At 50.0% G+C, this 22,620-nt stretch overlaps 1 protein-coding gene across 1 annotated transcript in view; it reads left to right on the plus strand.

The window, feature by feature from the left end:
• Window positions 1-2,982: 2,982 nt before the first annotated feature.
• Window positions 2,983-22,620, plus strand: part of Ube2ql1 (ubiquitin conjugating enzyme E2 QL1) — a 41,282-nt gene continuing 21,644 nt past the window's right edge. Inside the window, exon 1 of the mRNA XM_075975720.1 lies at window positions 2,983-3,915. Coding sequence (XP_075831835.1) covers window positions 3,121-3,915 — 795 coding nt within the window. The 5' untranslated portion in view covers window positions 2,983-3,120. The remainder of the gene's footprint in view (window positions 3,916-22,620) is intronic.

Raw genomic sequence — 22,620 nt, forward strand, 5'->3', positions numbered from 1 at the left:
TGAAGGTCTCAGGGCCTGGGGATCTGGGGCACTCGGGTAGAGGGCCACCATGATATGGGTCTCAGCTAGACCATCTCTCTTAGCATATGGTGGTGTGGAGCCAGCAGCTAGAAGTATTTAGAATTCAGTTTCTTTGCCAATAAAATGTGTCTTTAAAAAAAAACTTGGGAGGTCTTCCACAGCAGTTAAATCATGCAAAATCATGAGGCATAGATCTGTGATAATTAATATTGATTATCAGCTTGGTGTGATTTAAAATCACCATGGAAACATACTTCTGGGCATGTCAATAGGGCATTTCCAGAAACCGTTTACCTGAGCAAGGAAGAGCTACCCTGAATGTGGGTGGCATCATGCCATTAGCTAAGTACATACAGGGGACAGCAGAAAGCAAGCCAAATTCGATCAGCATCCATTTCTGCTTCCCGACTGTTGATGCACTGTGACCACCTGCATCTGGCTCCACCCCCATGCCTTCCCCGCCATGAGTGACTGTGCCCTCAAACTACTAAAACAAACTTCTCCGTCTTTCTCAATCAGGGTTACTGTTACTGTGATGAAGCACCATGACCAAAATCAAGTTAGGGAGGAAATGGTTGAGTTCACTCACAGCTCCATGTAACAGTTCATCATCAAAGAGCAGCGAGAGCAGGGTCTCCCACGGGGCAGGAGCTGATGCAAAGGCCATGAAGGGCTGCTTCTTATCGGCTTGCTCATCATGGCTTGCTCAGCCTGCTTTCTTAGAGAATCCAGGACCACCAGCCCAGGGATGGTGCCACCCACCCATCAATCCCTAAAAAAAAAACATTCGAGGTCTTGCCTGCAGCCATATCTTACAAAGATGTTTTTCTTAATCGACACTCCCTCCTTTTGGGTGACTCTAGCTTGTATCGAGTTGACATAAACTAGCCAGCACACCTTTCCTGAGTTGCCTTTGCCAGACATTTTGTCAGAACAAGGAGAAAAGCAGTTGGTACTGATGTGTACCCAGCCTCTTTCTGTGTCAGCTTTTCCAATTTGATGCAGTCTGCATGCTTGAAGGAACTCTCAGGAAGTTGCAGGCAGATACTTCTACCCTCTTGCCCTTCCTTAGTGATGAGGATGATGACGACGATGATGATGATAGCAGTGGTGGTGGTGCTGCAAATGATAAAAATCAAAGAATGGTATAGAATAAAGTCATAAACAAAACGAACAGGAGACCAGGGCAAACAGACCTTGGGTCCGCTTCGCTTTGATTTCACCAATAGTCGGAGTTGTTCTTAGTACAAAACACAGTGTGGGTGCTGCTCAATCAAGACTCCCAGGGGCTCCCGGGAACCTCCCTCTCCTAGTGCAATGCCAGGCGGGCATGAACCTTCTGCTCCTCTGTACCAGTTAGGCTGGCTCCCCCATTGCACATCTATCCCCAAATCTGACTCCCTTCTGGTCTGTGTCTTTTCAACGTTGAAAACTCAAAATTTGGTAAAAAGATGTCAGAAGTAGATAGGCGAGGTGCTGGCATCCAGGAGGAACAAGAACTGAGCGGACCCAGCTCCTTAGCATCCACAAACCGGCAGCGGCAGTAGAACCTGACGCCGGTTAGGACAGCACAGGGATATACTCTGCACTTGAGAGATTGGTTTCGCCTTCGCGATTGGGCCACACTCGCAGCACACCGGAACCTTCACAGTTCAGACTAATCTGAAATATCTTTTAGTTGAAATTATCACCGGATTTCTAGTGTGAGTTTCCAAGGCTAAAGGAAAAAAAGAGGAAGGAAGGACTGAGAATCTGCAGGTGGAAAACTGATCCCTCCTTAATTCAAGCATTGGGAAGGTTCCTCACGGAGAACTGTCTTGGGGACGAGAGTGGTGCTGCTCAAAAGATCCTTTCCCGCCCTCGGCGCCGGTCAGCACCAGAGAAGGCATTTGATGCTTCTCCGTAGTATTTTGAAAAGCTTCCACTGCGCACAGCCTGGCCAGGGAGAGCGGAGAGTCTGCTGCCAGCAGGCAGGAGGGGAGTGGCCCAGTGAGGGCTGGGTGGGTTGGCTAAAAGGTTTGCTCTAAGTCGTGACTTGGAGGCTGTGCTTTTAGGTTTGGGGCTGGCCTGGCCTCTCATCCCGCTCTCACTCTCAAGTTGGACTCTTTGATCAGTCCTTAAGAAAGTGTCCCTCCTGCCATCCTCCGCTCTCACCCGCCCCAGAACTGTTGCGTAGAAACATTGGGCTCGTCCATCTGATTGGAAGCATTAATAAAGAGGTAGATTTCCGCCGTTCCCCTCTACGTTGTCCTAAGGAGGTTAAATGGGCTGAGACCGGGAACCCAGACATAGCATCCAGAATTGGGGACAGAGAACGAACGCAGTGATTCTGAGACCCTATTAGCGTTCTCAGGCCAAGCCATCTCCGGCTCCCCAGCTCAGGCAGCTCGCGCGCAGCCCAGAGCCAACGGTGCGAGCGCGCACCGCTGTCTCCCCCCAGCGGCCGCGCGTGTGTCGCCACAGGAACCCGGCGGCGGGGGTGGCACGGCGCAGTCAAGCCCGCGGCTCCGCCCCGCGCCTCCCCCCTCCCGGACGGCAGTGCCGCCCGCTCCGCGCCGCGCTCGGCTCAGACGGAGCAGCCGCCTCTGCAATGTCAGCAGCCGCAGCGGCGGCGGCGGCGACGAGAGCGGCAGTGGCCCGGGCCCCGCGGTAGCCGCCAGCGCCGCACGGCCCGGCACGCGCACAGCGCGACTCCGCGGCCACCTCGCGGCCTCCAGGGCTCCGCGGGCGGCTCTGCGTTCCTCGGTACTGCTCTTGGACACCGGGCCAGCCGGTCTGCGGCCACGCACAAAGGACCACGGACACCGGGCGTCCGGGAACTGCGCCCTGGGACCTGCCAGGGAAAGCGGCGGCTCCGTGTCTCCACGCCTTCCCTCCTTGGGCGGCCGGAGCCCTCGCCGGAGCGGGCCCGTCATATGACAGCGGCCAACGAGCGCCGGTGTTACCAGCTTCGCTGCGCCACGGCCGACCGCTCCTGGGGTGGCCCTCGCCTCGCCCCGCTGAGCGGTCTCCTGCCGCCGCCCCAAACCCCGCGCGTCCCACCTTTCCAGCTCCGGTGTCAGGAGACCCGGGGAGCCCCCCGCCAGAACCGAGCCTAAGATGGCCACGCTGCTCCGTAAAATCGGGCTCATTCGCCTGCACAACCGGGACACGGAGGACCCCAAGCACCACCATAACCACCGCGGCGGAGGCGGCGGCCAGCAGAGCGCTTCGCTGCGCGGCAAAGGCGGCGGCAAGAGCGGCGGCCACAAGCAGCAACAGCAGCAGCAGCAGCAGCAGCAACACCCCGGGGGCGCGGGCGACGCCAGCCCCGGGCCGGGCAAGGGCAAGAGCAAGCGCGCGGCGGAGGTGGCCGCGCGCGACAAGCAACCGCAGCCGGCCGCGGGGGCGGCGGGGGCGGCGGGCGCCGGGGGGCCCCGGGAACGGGCGGCGGGCGCCAGGGCGGGGCCGGGCCCCGCGGTGGCCGCGGCGGCGGCGGGCGGCAGCCTGGTGCCCGCGGCGCGCCAGCAGCACTGCACACAGGTGCGCAGCCGGCGGCTCATGAAGGAGCTACAGGACATCGCGCGCCTCAGCGACCGCTTCATCTCGGTGGAGCTGGTGAACGAGAGCCTCTTCGACTGGAACGTGAAGCTGCACCAGGTGGACAAGGACTCGGTGCTGTGGCAGGACATGAAGGAGACCAACACCGAGTTCATCCTGCTGAACCTCACCTTCCCGGATAACTTCCCCTTCTCGCCGCCCTTCATGCGGGTGCTCAGCCCGCGACTGGAGAACGGCTACGTGCTGGACGGCGGCGCCATCTGCATGGAGCTGCTCACGCCGCGCGGCTGGTCCAGCGCCTACACCGTGGAGGCCGTCATGCGCCAATTTGCTGCCAGCCTGGTCAAGGGCCAGGTAAGGTTGCGGAGCCAGGGGCCAGGGGTAGGGGTGGGTGGGTGTTCGAGGCTAGGCCGGAGATGGGAAGCAATGTCTGACCCCTCCAGGGACAAGTAAGAGCTGGTCTATCTCATTCTGACCAAGTCTACATGGGGACACTTGGTCCCACCGCCTCTGCTTCTTTTCCCTAAGGGATTTATTTCTTCCTGTCCATTTCTGCAGCCCTGATCTCCGGCGCTGGTCTCTCTGGCTTGTTGGTTCTCTTTCTTGCTTTCCATTTTCTGCTTACTGTCTTGCTGCAGGAGCCTCTCTCCTTTTCTCTTCCCCTGGCTACACTTCACTCCCTCTTTCCCTTTCCCTTCTGATGGTTCTTCTTCCCTCCCCTTTTCCATTTCCACAAATCCCTTTTGTTTTTTGCCCTCCTGAGTTTCCCATACTCTCCTGCCCTTCTCCAGTTTTCCTCCTCTCCACTGTCTAAGTCTCTGGTCAGCGTGATTACCACAAAGGTGCGAACTTTTACTGAAGCCTAGGATCTAAGCGTCCAGCCCAGCACAACATACACAGGCACATGCGGGCGCACGCAGGCACACACACACACACACATATAGAGGTGTACACACATAAAAGCGCACGTATACATCCACTCTCACACATGTATGTGAGCATACACACACATACATATACACGCCCTCGCACACACTGCACGAGCATACACACACACACACACACAGTTTCTTCTTCAAACCTCTCAGGTGGACTCTATTCAGATCAGGCCAGCTGCCTGCTGATAAGCCCTCTCCCCTAGTCCCTCCCTCCCTCCCAGCAGCCCACCCTTGTAAAGGTGAAAGTTCTCTGGGAAGCCTCTCTTCAAGCAGAAGTGTGGTCTTTCCTGGTGTTAGATCAGGCCAGACTCCATCCAAGAAAAGCTGCCCTGCCCAGCCCCCATCTCAGCCTGGTACTTACCCCTTGGAGGAACACCTCTGGAGTCTATGCTGGGCCCCAGTCTTTCAGACCTTGTCTCTTCTCTTTGTTTACTTGTGCTCCCCTCTACCCCCCTCCGTGGGTGTCAAAGCTAAAGATTCAACCAAGCACAGAAAGGAATGCTAGACAGATCTGAGCCTCTCAGGTATTGCATCATGGGGCCACTTTACAGAGAAACAACCCCTAAACTTACAGAGATGAATGACTTTTCCCACCCAACTGCAGGGAAGACCTGCTGGGTCTGTTTTCTTACGTTCTATGTTCTTGGCCACACTCAAATCCACGGTGGGCATTTTCTAACATCGTATTGTCAAATCACATTTCTATCTGGCTTGGATATCTTCAGCATGTACAGAGAATTCTCATTTCCTTTAAAAGACCCCCGGCGAACTCCACATGGTCCTTGTCCAGCCAGCTTATCATAGTCGGTCATTTCTTCCTCGGTGCCTGTCGCTGCCATTTCGCTGAGGGTACACACACTAATCAAACACGCTAATCAAATGGGGCTTATTCTACCCACTTCCCTCAAGGCAGAACGCCTGGGGTTTAGAAAAGAATGAGAAAAGAAAAAGAAAGGCATCCCAAGGCCAGCGAAGAGGTCACTGCATCCTGAGCGATCCTGCCAGTCCACCTTTTCCAGGGGTCACAGTCCTGGTAGGAGTAGGCTGGGCATGAGCACCCCAGAGCAGGCTTCCTTCTCCTCACCATGAGACACTGGCCAGAATACAGTGTGTATGAGATTGAGCGCCTGCCCCTGGGAGATGAGGGCTAGCTCTGTTTCCCACTGAGGCTTTGAATGCGATGGGAGAATGGTCCCCAGAATGCGATGGGAGGATGGTCCCCAGAAATGCCATGGTCATTTGTTTATCAATCACTTCTCCTCTGGGAAGATGATGTGGAAGGTCAGAGAAGAGGAATGAAATTTGCTTCACAGACTCAAGTCTGTGGCATTATGGACTTGGGGGGTATTTAAGCTCTGGTCTGCATTCTGAGGTTCAGGGAAATAATGATTTTGAATGAGGAAGTGCAATTTGTAAACAGAAATGTCTTGATAAATAGTTTTTACTTAATGCTGCAAACGATAGCAGCTCCCTCGGTGTCTGTCCACTTCCAGGGCTCTATGTGTATGTTCTATTTCTTTATAGATAAATTGAACGGCATTGCAGATGAGAGGGTTTCTCACCAAAAACAAAGTTAGCCGCATTTTCTTCCTTAGTTTGATAAGCAATCAGACCCTGTTCCGTCCACCTAGCAGGTTGCCTCGTATTATCTGATGAGTCGTGGTATTTTTAAAGTGGTGGCCAAGACTTGCTGCTTTTTAAAATAGCCATTTACTCTCCCTGTATTTCCTATCCCCTGGTTTCAACACACAGTCCTCCAAAAGGCGGTGACAACGTGGTACACATGAAATATTCAAAGGCAATGAAAGAACTGAAGAGATGGATAGCCATTAAAGTTTTAAGGGCCTGGGTATAACGGGACAGCAGCATCTCTGGTAACCTGAGGACTGTGACGTCTAGGTCCCTTTGCAGAGCTGTGGCCAAGAGCTGCTCGCCGCACATGTGGTAGATGCCAACTATTTCCATAGTTACAGGTAACCTGCTTTGGACCCATCCAAAGACCTGATTATCTGTTACCAGGAAGCAGGGCCGCTACTGGCCCATAATCACCTAAACGGACTGTCAGCCCCTAGTGGCGCTGTTCTTCTCTTTGCATTTCAAATTTTTAGGGCTTGTGTCCTTAAGCTGCAGTTAGAAAAGGCTTGTTTGTCCCTTTCCTAGAGGAAAGTGCTCAGTGCTCACTTAACTTTCCGAATTGAGGAAACACCCTTCCAGTGTCTGCAGAAGCATCTCAAGACAGCTTTAAGAGTTTAACGTGTAACATGCAAAAGTATCTGGTTAATAATGTTGTCTACAAAGTCAAAACTCAGGTTTGTTCTGTGTGTGAAGAATTCAGGAACTTCATGAGGCTTTTCCTGTACTGAATGTGCGTCTTGTGTTTCCAACGTGACCTTCACGTTGCACTGTGCATGACTCTGAATTAAATGAACACATTTGTTTCTTATATGCTATACTCTGTGTATAAAGAGACCTAAGCCTCTTACCTGTTTATGGCTAAATCAAGGAATTCTCAACAGGGACTTTTTTTAAAAAAAGATAATACTGGACCTCCAGGCAATCCTCCTGCATCAACCTCCCGAATGCTGGGGTTACAGGTTTGACCCTTCACACTCAGCAGGAGAGATTCTTGGCTAATGCTTAGTCCTCTGCAGTTGATGAACAATTTCTGGGCCTCTGAAATAATCCATGCAAATGTCAAAAGCTTTTAGAACAGCGTCTGTCTCCTCTGTCGTGCACAGAGCCATAGGAACACAGTTCGCAGCTCCACGGTTGGCAGTGTTAGCTTTGGATCGCTTTCAGAGTTTTGCTTGAAACTGAAGGAAGCTGCAGTGCCAGCACAGGGCTTGCACTAGCAGGCATCACCAACAGTTTGCACTAGCAGGTATCACCAACAGTTTGCACTAGCAGACATCACCAACAGTTTGCACAAACAGGCATCACCAACAGTTTGCACTAGCAGGCATCACCAACAGTTTGCACTAGCAGACATCACCAACAGTTTGCACTAGCAGACATCACCAACAGTTTGCACAAACAGGCATCACCAACAGTTTGCACTAGCAGGCATCACCAATAGCTCGCACTAGCAGGCAGCACCAACAGTTTGCACAGGCAGCACCAACAGTTTGCACTAGCAGGCATTACCAACAGCTTGCACTAGCAGGCATCACCAATAGCTCGCACTAGCAGGTATCACAAACTATTTGCACGAACAGGCATCACCAACAGTTTGCACAAGCAGACATCACCAACAGCTTGCACTAGCAAGCATCACCAACAGTTTACACTAGCAGGCATCACAAACAGCTTGCACTAACAGGCATCACCTGTTTCTGTTCTGAGATCACTGGGAGCAGAGCCTGCAAGCCTAGGCCCACTGGTTCCCCGAGTGAAGAGGAAAGCCTGGTCACAGCGTGCCTCCAAGCTCACCAGCGTCTCCAGGTGGAGCACATTCCGTGGTCGCACGTGTGGCAGGCAGCCCACCCATGGCTGCAGATAAAAGGCACTTGATTACGCCCTAACTCGGGTCTCTCTTCCGACACTTACACACCTCCTGAGTGTCCCCGTTTTAATTAATTAGCTATGATTGTCCTCAGAGAACCAGATGGCCCTGAATGACAGTTCCTCTCCCTTCTCCTGTCCCCCTCAGAACTGAGAGTCTTCCTTACAAACAGTAGTGACAGCAACAGCTAACATTTCCTGTTTTCAGTGCCACAGTCTGACCAAGCTGAGCACAACAGCAGCCACCAAACCTTTCCGGGGCTACAGTTGTGGAAACCACAGCTCTTCAGAGTCAGGATGACTTATGTCTCCATTTCAGCTTCTCCTAGCATCCTAGGTCAGACCCCTGAGTCAAAGGTGTAAGAAAACGCTGCTTGCAGGTGGCCATTTATTCATTGTCGCCCACGGAGAAGCAGCAGTAGCCAGCTACCTGCAAAAGGTCCACAAACCCTCAGGACCCAACCATCCTCCAGTCTAGTGTTCGGATAACAACTGATCAGCAGCTGAAAGAGTACCACGTTTCTAAGACTGTATTGATAAGGGAACCCAGCAGAATCATTGCTTGTCTGAGTGTGATGCCTGAGGGAGGGCTGTGCATCCCAGCTGGCCCATCTGCAGCCCTGGAAGGGGTATAGCCCAGGAGCCACATGAGAGCTTGAGGTCTGCAGCCAGGCCTGTGCAACCTTCTTAGAAATTATATTTTATTAACTTTTTGAGAATATTATGCATGCACCCAGTGTAACTCCTTCCAGATCCCTGCCCCATACCCCCATCTCTCCCAGCTTCATATAACCGGCTTTCTAGTTTGTGTCCTATATACTCAGGGATGTGAACCCATCCGTGGTGCCTAGATGACTTACCAGAGGTCTAAAATCAACTCTCCCTCCCACAGAAACCATCAGGTGCCAGTGGCTTCCCAGATAGATGTGCGAGCTCACAAACCTCCACCCCCACCGCCATTGCTGGGTTATTTACTGGTTAAAACTGGTAACCAAAGTCACTGCAAGTTTATGAGACCAGTAGCCCTGTCATGTTTTGATCCAGACATCCCTGACCTCTGGCGCTCGCGCTCTCTCTCTCTCTCTCTCTCTCTCTCTCTCTCTCTCTCTCTCTCTCTCTCTCACTCACACACACACCCTCTTTGATGGTCTCTTAGGATAGGGACCTCCTACCTTGTGGGGGTCATACAGGTGTCCCATCTATAGCCGAACCCTTCACAGTCACTGACTCTCTGCTCTGACCAGTTGGAAATTTCCATTCTAAATGACCTCTGTCCAATATTTTGACACTGTAAATACCATGTTGTCATCTGCAATACTCACACTCAAGAATGGCACACTCAATCAAGTTACAAAAGCAGGTGGGCAGATTCGATGTTGTGTTGAGTCGTGCTCATAACTCTCCTGGAACATGTATGGCCTGTATGTAGATTTCAGGTTGGACATATGACACTGTGTCAGAGAGTCTGAGTTCAGGTGCACATGCAGGGTCAGAAGCAAGACCCTTCCTGAGACCTCTGTCCCGAGCAGCAGGCCAACCAACAGCATTTGCTTATGACCGCACAAATCCACACCATCATAATGAGCGACCCAGGCCACCAGCCACTGAGCTCCTCAGCCCTACAGCTTCTAACCCACTGCAATGTACAGTGTGTGTCCGAGCTTTGTTAATTTGCAAGAGTTGTCTCCCGGAAGTACCGTGACCTGGTGGTTCCCATTTCAGACCTTCATTTTCCCACGACTCTGAAGGTTAGACATCAAAAGTCAAGGTGCAACAGAGCCTGCTTCCCCTGAGGCCTCTGTCCTTGACTTGTACATGGTGTCATCCCTTCTGATTCTCACCCCATTCTCCCTCCACGTGTGCCTCTCTTCTGGCCTCTTGGGATGACATAGTCCTAGTGAATTAGGGCCTATTGAGGACCTCAACTTAACCTGATAACCTTTTAAAGACCCTGTCTTTAAACTTAAAGACCCTGTCTGCAGATCAGGTCATGTTCCCAGGGTCTGGGCTCAACATTTAAACTGGGATGAGGGAGACATACCCAAAGCCAGCCCCTATGTGGATTTATTAACTAGTTGGACAACTTGGTTCCAGAGAGCCTGTGGCTGGTTTGTAAGGCATCATGAGTGAAGCTGTGCTGTGAAGGCACAGGATGGTGAAACTTGACTGCAGTGCCAAGCCGAGAAGTGCCAGCATGCTCCAAGGGAAGCCAGGAAGTCTACATCCTGCATAGTGTCAACTAGGGTTGGGGTAGCAAGTATGTCTGATTCACCCTGAGAGACAAGGGTTTTATTCTTATGAGTCACCGTGCCGTTTGGTCCTGTGCTGCAGGGAAAGGACAGAGATAATTACCAACGACGATGACTCTGCAGCTTGGAGTATCGATATGCCTGACTATTTGGAGAAAAAAATAGCTACTTGTTCTCCTATCAAGTAGGGCAGGAGGAGGACACAGACAGGACTCTGCATCCTAAAAATAGCCCCACACCAACCCCAGTGCTCCGTCGAGAGCTCCCGCCCCCAGTACCTAGCACAGTTAATAATAGGAGCTACCAGTCTCCTGCCTTGGGAGTCCGGAGAGTCAGAGTTTGCTAGGACAGGATGCTGGGGTGTGTTTGCTCGCCTCTCTGATTTAACCGATGGGAGAGAGGCCTCTGTTTGAAGAGACGCGCACGCACGGTTACTACTGTGTCATGAGATACTACGTAGACATTCTGACAGTAACACAGCCCGAAGACTCCATTGTCTCCTCTACATCTCTTCTTTTATGCCCAGGAGTGATTCCTCTGGATCAAAGTTTAGAGGGAGAATGACCACCCTGCCACCCCAACCGTGTTGGGGACAGATAAGGAACCAGTCATAGTGGCTCTCGCATGCAAATAGTCAAAAAATAATTTTTAATAACAATAGAATAAATGAGCCACTTATATGGGTCCTCTGTGCCACATTTTAACTATCCCTATGGTAGATATCCCCAAGATATGCTGCTTGGTTGATAAGGAAAAAGAAGGGAGGCCATGTGACTGTGTTTTCTGTCTGCCCGCAGTTCTCACATGTGGGGACACATATGTGCCTGACGATCTTGACTCTTCCAGTGTCGAGGCCCAGTCCTCAGAGCTTAATGTCATGGTCTAGGTGCAGACCCTGACAGAGGCTGCTGGTAAGCCTCTCTCTGGCCACGGTGAAAGCAAACCTTTCCTTCCCTCTGACCGCTTACACAGCCCAAGAAGGAGAAGGCTGGAGAGAGACAGTGTGCTCAGGTCAGTCCACCCAGCATCCCCAGGTCCAGCTAGGCAGAGCTGGAGATGGGGAGGGGACACCATCTGTACACAATCCATTTATGAGAGCATCCTCAAGGCTCTGTTGCTGGAGAAGTCACTCCTGACATTCCTGTGGTGTCTTTTTCTACTCTGTGTAAGTCCCTGGTCCTCTCGTGGCTTGTTAATCCTGTGAGTCTAAGGAACTTCTGTGAGCAGGGGCACAAGGATACCAGACTGTGGAAGCCAGGGGGAAGTGGAGCAGATTTGGGACCACCCAGGGCACGAGGATACCAGACTGGGGAAGCCAGTGGGGAGTGGAGCAGATTTGGGACCACCCAGGATGTCAAGAGTATCAGACTAAGGAAGCCAAAGGGAACAGATTTAGGAACATCCAGGAGAAAAGACTGACAAGTGAGGGTGGGTGTGGCTATGAGAGTAGGGAAGGAGTTAGTGGGGCGTGCCTTTCTCCCAGTAGCAAGGCAGCTGTCTTCAGGGGACACACACAGGAAGGGACCACCATGTGTGTTCTCCCAGTCTCCCAAGAGCTTCCCTCTACCCCACCTCTTACATGGTGTCTCGAAAGGCGGACCTCTTTTGTTCAGACTTCGCATTATGAACTTTCTAGAACACAGCCGAAGGTCACCAGTATCACTCAGCACAGTAGCAATGCTCCATGCTCCATGGCCCCATTGGGGTCTCACCAGCCCCTCCTTCTGGAATGCCTTCTGGCCCTTTTCCCTGGAAATGACCCCTGTCTATCCTTCAGGCTCCTCTGGTCCCAGCGGTGGCTTCCTCCTCTGTTCCCATCTGCACTGACTGTGAAACACTCCCTTCCTGCATGCCCGACAAGGCACTATGAGTTGGAGGTTGTATTTTCCTTCTCTTCGTGGCATCCCACTCCTTGAGCAGGTGTCCACACCCTTCACAGCCCCCTTTCTGCAGCATAACCTAAGAATGAGAATATGCATCAGGTGCTTCTGCTGTCAGTGAAGGAGGACTGTGGGTAGGCAAAAGGAAGCTCAACCTTGGCCAACCTGGACTTTTCTGTTTCGAGGGGCCGGAGACTTACTGCTCTCTCCTCTCAGATTGGAGGCTCTCTCGCCATGGTTTGCAGTTTCCTGGTACTGGCCGTGAACCTCACTCTCTAGCAGCAGGAGGCGGTGGCCACAGTCAGTGGTGAGCAGAGGCAGGCAGGGCGTGCTTTCTGTTATCCCAGCACAGTGGAGGCCTCAGATGCTGGGCCCCTCAGTGTTACGGTGACCAGCATTACAGCTCTGAGATCTAGGGTGTCAGGATGCTCAACCCTTGAGAGAGACTAGTATCGCAACTCTCAGGCCCGAGGTGCCTGAGGCCTTTGGTCCTTGCGTGGCTTCACAGAGTTCTTCCCGAAACCGAGTCCCAGTTTCTTATCTTCACCGCTCCCCAGTCCTCTGCCATTTCTGTTCCCTGTATTTCTACCCTGAGAAAAGCCACTCATTTGTGCCAGCTGGTCTCTCATCACTACAATGATGCGGCCAGCTCTGCGACCACCTTCTTTTCTGCTCGGTACCAGCTCAGTCCGCTGGATTAATGATAAAGATCACATGTAGGCAAGGGAAGGCTGCTGATAAATGTCTTTTATTGTCTAAATGTTGCAACACCAGAGGAGGGCACAGAAGGCTTCTCCTTGCTAGTTCCAAGTGTGAGGAAGCAGCCTGCGTTAATAACTGCAAAGGGAGTCGGGTAAGGGCACCGCCCATGGTCCTGGATGCAAATGAAAGATTACGTTTGTACCAGTTCTTGTGGTCTCATGCAAATCAGCGACTGTGTGTACCAGCTACCAGCCTTCCGCTGGGCCCCTTGAGAAGCGCTTAGCCTCTCGCCTAAGCAAAAATGGACTGCAGGGCCATCTAGAGCTCCCCACAGCTCGCGATAGCAAGAGGTCTGGCGCGAGCTGTTTGGAAACAGTCTTTGGCAGCAAGCAGCTGCGATTGCCGTGTCGCTTCCTCAAGGCATCGCGGTGTGTTCAAAGCAGCCCGTGCTGGCATGAGGAGAGTCCAGCTGGCTGCTTGACTGATAATCCTTGGCTTCAGACACCTGCATCTGGGGCACAGATAAGTGTCTAACATCTGTCAGTGGGAAATGAAACTGTCCCAGCATTTTAATTTATTTAAAGGAAAAATAAACATTAAGAGGCATGCTTACAGTAAAGATGTCTCATCAACATTAGCGGTGTTTTGAGAGTGTTTGATGGTGCTCTGGCAATGCCTACATAATTATCGTAGGGAGAGTGGGGTCCCTCTAACTGGTCCCCCTTCCTAGGAGCCAGCTGCTTGCACAGAGCTTCCACGGACTATTTCATCAAATCCTGGCAGCAGCCCATGAGCTAGGTGTTGTTTCTATTCTCACATCACAGAGGAGGAAACTGAGAACGTGCAGGTGAGGACTCGTGTGCCAGAAGCCAAGGGAGATAAAGGGACGGGGCTGAGGCACCAGCAAATGCCCCAGGACCAGAGCCATCCATTCTAGCATCGACAGAGTCAGCAGCCACCACCCAAGTTCCATACAGAGCTGGTTTGTTCACCGTGGGTGACTGTGGATGGTATAATGGCCTTCACACTCAGAGTGCCCTGTGGCTTCAGCTGTCAGGACTGAACCAGGCAAGGGACAGTGTGTCCATCAAATTAGGACCATGGCTCTGAAGTGTCAGCAAAACCCAGATTCCATGGAGCCTTGTTGAATCTATTGTGAGAACGGAAAGCATGCCTCAATTCTTTGAAACTGTAAGAGAAAGATAATTATCACCGTTTTATTTCTTCTCTATACAAAAGAGAAAGGAATTTTAAAGATTCTGAAAATAACTCAAGAATGAAGTGCTTTTTAAAGATAATTATCACATTGGCAAAATCAGTAAGATTGAAGAAATTACTACTTTAAATATAATTTCTGTAAAATAAATACCAATTTCCCGTCACAATATTTGGCAAGCATTTCCCCTCACCCTCAGAAAAATTGTTAGATTTTTGATGAGGGAGATAAGGAAAAGCTATCTCTATATTGATAAGATCACACCTCAAGTTAAAATGTGCTCAGCCCATTCAGGAATTGCAGAGAAAAATCTCCAGATAAATGCCATTAAGGGTACTTTCTGCTTTTAATCTTAAAAATCAGACTTCTCCAAAATTCAGAATCTGGAGTTACAGATTTTTCTTTATCATGGCAGTGGTAAACAACAGCTTTGGTGGGGAGGGACTCATATTAGACCTGATGGGAACAGTTCTGACAGCCCTTGTGACTTCTAAGAGTCAGGAGCTGCATGAGGTGACTTCACAGGAAGTGGGGTTTTGATGGGCTTGCATCAAATACATAGCAATTGCTGCAAGCGTTCATTTGTTCAGGGATCCCTGGGGGTTAATGGCACACGTTATGCAATGTGCCTTCTTGGAAGGGGACGTGGAGATGCTACAGGAGAAACCTACCAAGAATGGAGTTTGTTGCTAGTTTAACAAGTTGTATTTGGCTGGGTATCGCAAGCCTATGAAACGTAGCTTTTTGCCAGGCATCAGCATATCCCTTTTTAATACTGTGTGCTATTTCCCCTTCCTTGGAAGACAGCAGAACAGAGTATGAATCATAGTTGTGTTGTTGTTGGCTTCTGTTTTGTTGTTTTGTGGGGGGCACATGCATTAGGCATTGGGGCACATTCCATCTAACAGGAGAGACAGGATTGATTTTCGATGTCCCCTTCACTGTCCATGTTTAGAAAGAAAACAAAACAGCCTCTCTTCTACGCCTGGAATACCAAATAGTCACCAAATAGGCTAGACTGTCTGGCAAATGAGCCCCAGAGAATGGCCTGTCTCTTGCTGGGGTCTAGGGTTACAATGCAGGTCCTCGGGGTTGCAAGGCAAGGATGGTTCCAGCCTCTGTACCTGCTCACAGTCAGAAGCTCCTCCTGCAGCTCTTGCCTGCAGGGGTCTGAGGACTTGTCATGGAGCAAGGGTCTGCTATCCTGTCTTTTTGTCTTTGTTCCCTTCCTTCCAGGTTGGCCTGGAGAAGGGAGGGGGCCGAAAGGAGGTTTGTTGCCCACAGTAGCAAGGCTGAGTTCTCCAAGGACAGCCCCTGCATCCCACACAGAGGCAGGCAGGCAGGCAGGCAGGCAAGCAGAACACTAAGGGTTTTCTAGCCCAGCCCTGTGCTTGGCTTTAGGATGGATGTTAAAAAACATGGCAATCTGAGAGAGCTTGGATAAGAGTTTTTGTTGACTGCGTCAATCTATAAAACTACATAAAACTTTAAGGACATTATCTTAATTTATAAATAGGACTAACCTGATAAAAAGTGAGCTTGAACTCTACTGAATTGAGTTAGGCTGATGATTTTATTAGCAATTCTGTTTTAAAAGGATCCTGGCATCTGCCTTTTCATTAGCAGGAGTGATGGAAGCCCTGTGGTTCTTCCTGAGGAATGCACATGGAGAAATAGATTCCTGGAGCCTCTCCCCCAAGCACATGGCCCCCACAAGGTCACCTCCACAGAATGATGCTTTAGAAGTACGAAATAAAATGCATTAGAAGACTGTCATGGTTGGCTACAGTTGCTACATTTGTAATATGATGAGCTGAGCTGTAAGGTTAAATGACACTTCTAACACACTATCAGGACCAAGAGGCACCAGCAGCGACCCCCCACATCCGCCAGTCATGAGCCTCTGCCATGTTTACAAATGTGCACAGTTATGGTGTGACATGTTTTAATGCGGAATTCCTTTTGTGTTTGTTCTATTATTGGGTCAGCGTCTCACTCTCAGCCCAAGCTAGCCTGGACCTCACTGTATAACCCAAGCTGGCATGAAGCTCATGGCTATCTTCCGGCCTCAGCCTGACGAGTGCTGGGATTCCAGTGATGAAGTTGTGGGTTGTTATTGTGATTTAATTCAAAACAAGTTAGAGAAGGTAAAAAAGCTTTGCCACTCAGTGTCCCAGGCCCTGGGAGCACTCGGGTCACTGCCCCTGGGAGCACTTGAGTCACAGTCCCTGGGAGCATTTGGGGAAGGTAAGAAGCTTCAGGTGGCATCTACTTTGAGACAATGGCAGTCTTGGGAATGTCCAAAAAAAAGCTTATTCTACAGCCAGAACCCCTGGGAGAGAGGGTTACAACCCTCACACGTCTTGGTTCTGCCATATTACTGTTGGGTCGGCTTAAGATAAAATCCTGGACCTGGAGATAGACAGGGGTTCTAATCTCATTATTCTTCCTGACCACACTTCACTGCTAAGCTTAAGGTGCCTCCCCTAAAGATGAAGAGCACTCATCTCACCACACAGGGGAACCCACACGGGGGAAATGATGAGCATGGCGATACCCAGAGAAGAGGCGATGAGGAGACCACCCTTCTTTGAAGGACTAGAACTTGCTAAAATACAACAAATGGTAACCACAGGCCCAGCCGTGAGTTTGCACGCAACGCCCACTACGCAGAGTGATCTGCTGTCATATCAGAGTCTCCTGCCCACACTCACAGCCGGTTGGCTGAAATTGCCCACACTAAGCCCCAGTTCAATGTGAGGAAGCTCAGGGTAGCCCTCTTTCTTGTTCTCTCACCCCTGCAGACTCTCAGGATGAGCCCTTGCCATGGCTTCTGTGGACTTCATCTATCTCACCCCCCATCAAAGCATTTCGCACCATCATACTTCTGACAGTGGCCACCCAAGACGGACAGCTGAGGCCAGCAGTGCCCAGCTACCTCCCCTTGTACCATAGTGATTAAACTTTGCTTTCTATTGGAAGCTGGGAGTTTTCGCCTGTATAAGTCTATTCAACTGTGCTCTCCTAAGAGTCCGGCCCCATGGCTGTGAGATGGCCTAGTGGCTGAGAGGGCTTGTTGAACAAGCATGAACCTGAATTCAGATACAAATACCCATGTAAAAATCCAGGCATGGCCACTCATGCTGTAGTGGCAGAGGGCAGGGGGCAGGGGAGTTGCAGGCTGCAGACATAGAAAGATCTCTGGGGTTTGCTGAACTCCAGACTAGCCCTACAAAATGATTTCATCTTTCCACGGTAGAGGAGCCTACAGGAATAGCTTAACCAATGTGGGACCTCGGTGTGTTGTCATAACTACCGATGTAGGCATGACGCGGTTTGCGTATCATAGTTGGCAAATGGAAACGGTTCTGCCCGGCAGCTCAGGCTGAGTCTTGTATTTATTCTTCACATTTATCCATGTTTATCATTTCTTTAGCTGAATCTAATCTCACTTGAAAGCAGTTCAGTCGTCCTATCCTACATGAAATCTTGAGAGTCTTCCATTTACAAACCTTTACACGGGTCGTGTCTGCAGCTCTGAGAACATGCTCAAGTCTTAGCATCATGCTGGGCTTTTCCAGCATCGTCAGATGTCCCTGAAGTCAGCCAGATCCCTCCCCAGCCCTAAGGATCCACACTCAGTTGGAAGGGCAAACCCGGCAGGTTCTGCAGTAGCTTTGAGTCAGTGCTGATGTTCTGTCCCTGGTGGGAGTCAGTGGCTTGGTGGACGTAAGCAAGGGTGACTGTCAAGTGACCCCTCTCAGGACTGTTGAAGGACCCCCTGCCATCTCTGTGATTAGAAGAAACGCAAAGCCTTCAGAACTAACTGCTTATTGCTGTAGTAGTTTGTGTGAGATTGGCCCCCATAGGCTCATAGGTTTGAATGTTTGGTCCTTAGTTTGCAGAAGTATTGTGGGAAGGAGTGAGATGTGCAGCCTTGTTGGAGGAGGTGTGTCACTTGAGTGTGGGCTTGAAAGCTTCAAAAGCCCGAGTCATTCCAGTTTGAGCCCCCCCCCCCCTCTCTCTCTCTCTCTCTCTCTCTCTCTCGTCTCTAACTCGGGATAAGATCTCAGCTCTCGGCTATATAATACCCCAGCCCTGTACATGTCTTCTGCCATGCTAACCCAAATGTGGGAGGAATTGCATGAAGGATACCAAACAAGTTGCCCTCGGAGGGGTCAGGAAAGGAGTGGGGGCTTGACCCACAGGTGCTGGAGTCGTTAATTGAAGTGCTGAAGTCCAAGCCTCTGATTTGGGTTCAGCTTTAGAATAAACAGAACAACTGGGGGTTTCTGGAAGGGTTTGGCATAAGAAACAAGGAGCCGGCAGTCTTGAGAGGCAAGACGAGCTCATTGATTTCATAGGCTCCTAAGGGTGACAGGAATGAACCACGATATACCAGGATCTCAGTAATCACTGGGAACTCTGGCTCACTCTCCTCTCTATGGAGAACAAAGCCAGGGTAATCTTCCCTCCATGTGGTCTCTTGTTGGAACATCATCTGACTGAACCAGTGAGCCCCTCAGAGGATTTGAGAACTACAAGACCACCCAATCCTCATTCCACTGCACCCAAAGCAGAACAAGTCTCTCCACAATTACGGGCCCATGGATCTGAATCTCATGGGAATTCCTATACTTCACCATTAAGTTGGGATTCCCAGCAAGGCTCAGGGAAATGTGAAAGTTGCTTCTGTGGAGACGTGGCTGATATTTCCAGCTATGAAATCCACTGACATGCTACTTTGTAAACATTGGGTGGATCTCAATAAAAATAACACATTGGTATCAACTGGTCCTCTAAAGTCAAGCCCAGTGGAATAATACAAAGAACACATAGCCATCGTGTCTTCCAGAAGCATGTGTCTGCACACCATGCAATGGCATTTGCCTTTTCCTTAGCATGTTATTCTTTCTATACACTTATAACAAGAATTGGTACAATCCTAATTTTGTACTCATTCTTAATTATCTTCACTTTCCTTCAGTTTCTTTTATTTTTCTGCCTCCTGCTGTTCTTTAAATCAGTAAGTCATAATATTCAGGTACAAATAGTGTTGTAGAAAACACTATTCGAGAAGGTTTAACTTTGAACCTGGTGAGTAAATCCTTTACACATAACTTTTGCACACCGTCTCTTAAGTGTGGCACATATGTAGGGGAAGATTATGAGTTTGGGGAGCAGAAACTACTGGAAGAAAATGAGCCACATGAGTAGATATAGGGGTGCATAATGTGTGCTCAGAACAGATGTGGAGGGGGAGCACAAGACATGTGACATCCCTCCCCCATTGGCCAATGATACAGTGATACAGATTTGTGCTCTCTAGGAGAGTTTCGTTCTAGAATATTCTTAGGACTTTTAAAAACAAATGCCTTAAGTCTCACACTAAGCAAAGTTAGAAAAGTAGGTTTGTGTAAAGCTGAGAGGAGTTTGGCACCATTTCCTCATTCTGTGAAGATTCTCATCTTGTTCAGTGTTGAGTATTGCATATGAATGACAAGTTCCACCTATCTCACCCAAGGTGATGAGATGCTGTCTCTAGACAAAGAGAGCTTAGGAGCAGTGCCTGTCGCTTCCCTCGGACGACCACGCACACCTCCTGGGTGTTTCTCCACTTGTCTGTTTCATATTCCCAGGCCTCATCAGAAGTGACTGCTTCTCTGATGTGACAGGCTGCTCACCCACTCCTAGCTGCATTGCCCAGCTAGAGAAGGCCTTGGGCAATATGGAGGTCACCCATAGGAGGACAAGATAACTCTTGGATCTGAGCTGCTGATAGTTGGCAGCAGGTGATTGGACTCTGGAAGGCACAGCAGGAGAGGCTGCTGTGACCCTGGAGACTTCATTGGTTGTATGAGAAACGTCCCAGAGAACTCCAGTGTCAAGCTAAACACACTAATGGCCTTTTGAGAATGGATTCACCCTGACTCGGTGCGTGGGGCGGGAGGGGGGGTAGATCTTTTGACCTCTGGGTGTTTTAATTCTTCAGAAATGAGCATTTAGGACTCTTAGGGGTGAATGTCTTGCTGCCCAGAGAGTAGTTACAGCTTTGAGTGATAGCTAACATCACCCTTACAAAGGACTTTTGAATCCTCGTCACCAGAATCAGGACACTTCTTAAACATAATGACCAGTTTTCATTTTGTAGATTTTCCAGATTTGAGAGCTGAGAGGAGTGTCTGCCGTCTCTCTATAAAAGGGAGTATTTTAATTTCATTACAGGAAGTCAGGAGGGAAGGGAAAGTTGGTTGTCACCAAGGCACTTGTGCCAGGCTCCTGTGTTTCTCGAGTTTGGTTAGTGCCTTCTAGTCCCTAGGGATCTTTGCATGTCAGGACGGGCTCCTTTCCAGCATGCCCCTTTTGCTTGCCTACGCTGAGACTTTTTGCAGAGACCCAAATTCAAACAACTCATACAGCTGGCTTGGTGTTGAGTCTTAGTGAACCTTCACCTTCCTGTTTCTGCTTTGAAAATCAGAGCAAGGTCTACCGCCAGCCTTCCTTAGGACCTAGTCATCTGTTATGGGAAGTCTTTTGCATGTTGCTCAGTGTATATGACTACGTCACGGTCCTCTCTCAGAGGACCTGGAATGTCCCACCCATCCACCCAGGCTACGGCACTGTTCCATTCTCCAGAAAGCCTCATCCCTCCTCCTTCCAGGCTCCCATGAAGTGGGTGCTTGCCTTCCATCCCCAGAGCGTTCCCTTGCAGCCTCCTTGAACAGCCAAGACGTGTGTCCCCACACCCAGGAGGAAGCAAGCCGTTAATGCGTCTGCATGAGACTCACGAGTCCTTGCGAGCTGTGTCTGTGAAAGCGGTGTCTCTCCGCCATCTGTGTTTGGGTTCAGTTATCATTCGACAAATGTAGAGAAATGCATGAAAATACTCCCCGGGGGGGGGGGAGACTGGCAGAATCATGGGACTCCTTGGGCAAGCCCAGAAGACAGCCAGGTGATGTCACCAAATGAAGCAGAGCAGGTGTCCGTGGGGGTACAGCGAGGTATGAGTCACTAGAGAAAGCCGGAGGATAATGGCAGTGTGGGAAGAGTGGGCATTTTTAGCAACGCAGCCACACTCCGTGCAAGGACACTCTGTGGTTGACACCAAGGACAACCGTTTCACTCCTAGCACCGTGAGCATTCCAAGCGATCTGAAGTTCCTGCTTCTCCCTGGGCATCGCGCCTGCCAGCCACGGTGTTTTTGTGAGTGTGAAGTGGCTCTGCGGGGTTTTGTTGGTGTCTGGTAGCCTTGGAAGTGTTCTGCTTTACTGTTTGCCTGGACATCAGCCGATGGCCACTGGAGAAGTGAATGAGGACTCACTGTCCTCACCTTGCCAGGCAGTGTGTTCAGTGTGAAATTTAGTCGTGTTTGAAGATCTTTCTAATCGTCTTTTGTTTCTTCTTTAAATGATCTGATTTTTCTTACCTGGTCATAGTCACATCTGAGAACGATCAGGAACTGGTGGTAGCTTTAACAGTATGGTTGAGGAAGACACCAAACTGCCCCGAGGGAGACCCCAGACCAATGCAAGGCGCATCAGGAAGGACACCTTTGTTTATTGGTGTGCTCCTTGTGTCTGTTCTGACTTTACTAAAAAGTAGAGATGTTTGTTAGAATAGTCCCCAAACGTCACCACCAGTCTGCCCCCAAGGCCCACGAACAGCCTACGATCACCCTTCCTTCTTGCTCCCAGCAGACACCATTAAGAGTTCGTTAAGAGTTGGAATTCATTCAGCTGATGCTTTTGAAGTCTTGACTCTTTGGGGGTGGTCTGAGGTGCTACGTGTGCACCAAGAGCAGAGAAGAAGTGTGCTTGCTCTCTTGGGAGGTAGGAGCAGAAGCAAGCTGGTTCACACCTCCCCAGAGCTGCGGGACACTGCGGTTTCCACCCTGTCCGGTGTTTAGTGAGTCTGTGTGTTCTTTTTGGATCCCTACAATAAAGACAGCTTTGTAACTCTCACATTATCGGGTGCCCAACGTGGGGCACGAACCCATGACCCTGAGATTAAGAGTCTCCTGCTTTAGTTCATGCCTCCAGCCACCCCACACTGCCTCTGCCTCCTGAATGCCGGGATTAAAGGTGTGGGCCACCACCACCCAATTGGTATGTGCCTATTCTTATTGTGGATTAATATGTCATGTTTGGTTAATATTTCTATTTCCTTGGGAGGCCTACCAAAAACATAAAAGAATAGCTAAGGTTTGGTTCTCTGTATGTGCATGCATGCATATATGTATGCAAGTGTGTAGATATTTGTAAAGTTAAAATGGATATTTAAAATACATAAATTTTTATTCAAATAGGATGCATATAGATATTTACATCTTAACTTCAGAGAAATATCCCCAATGTTTGCAATATGACAATGAGAATTATCTTTAAATTTTTTCTTCTTCTAAACGTACCTTCCTCTAAAAGGCAATTAAATGACAAATGACAGGTATGGATTTTGTCTTTTGCTGCTGACTTCAGCCATCTGCCCTCAGGATGGTAACTGTTTAACAGAGAAATAGATGGCTCCCCTATTCCATCTTCCAGAGATGCTTCATGAATAAACTGGAGTCAAACCTC

This window comes from Microtus pennsylvanicus, chromosome 6 (genome assembly GCF_037038515.1).
Source record: "Microtus pennsylvanicus isolate mMicPen1 chromosome 6, mMicPen1.hap1, whole genome shotgun sequence".
Lineage (NCBI taxonomy): Eukaryota > Metazoa > Chordata > Mammalia > Rodentia > Cricetidae > Microtus > Microtus pennsylvanicus.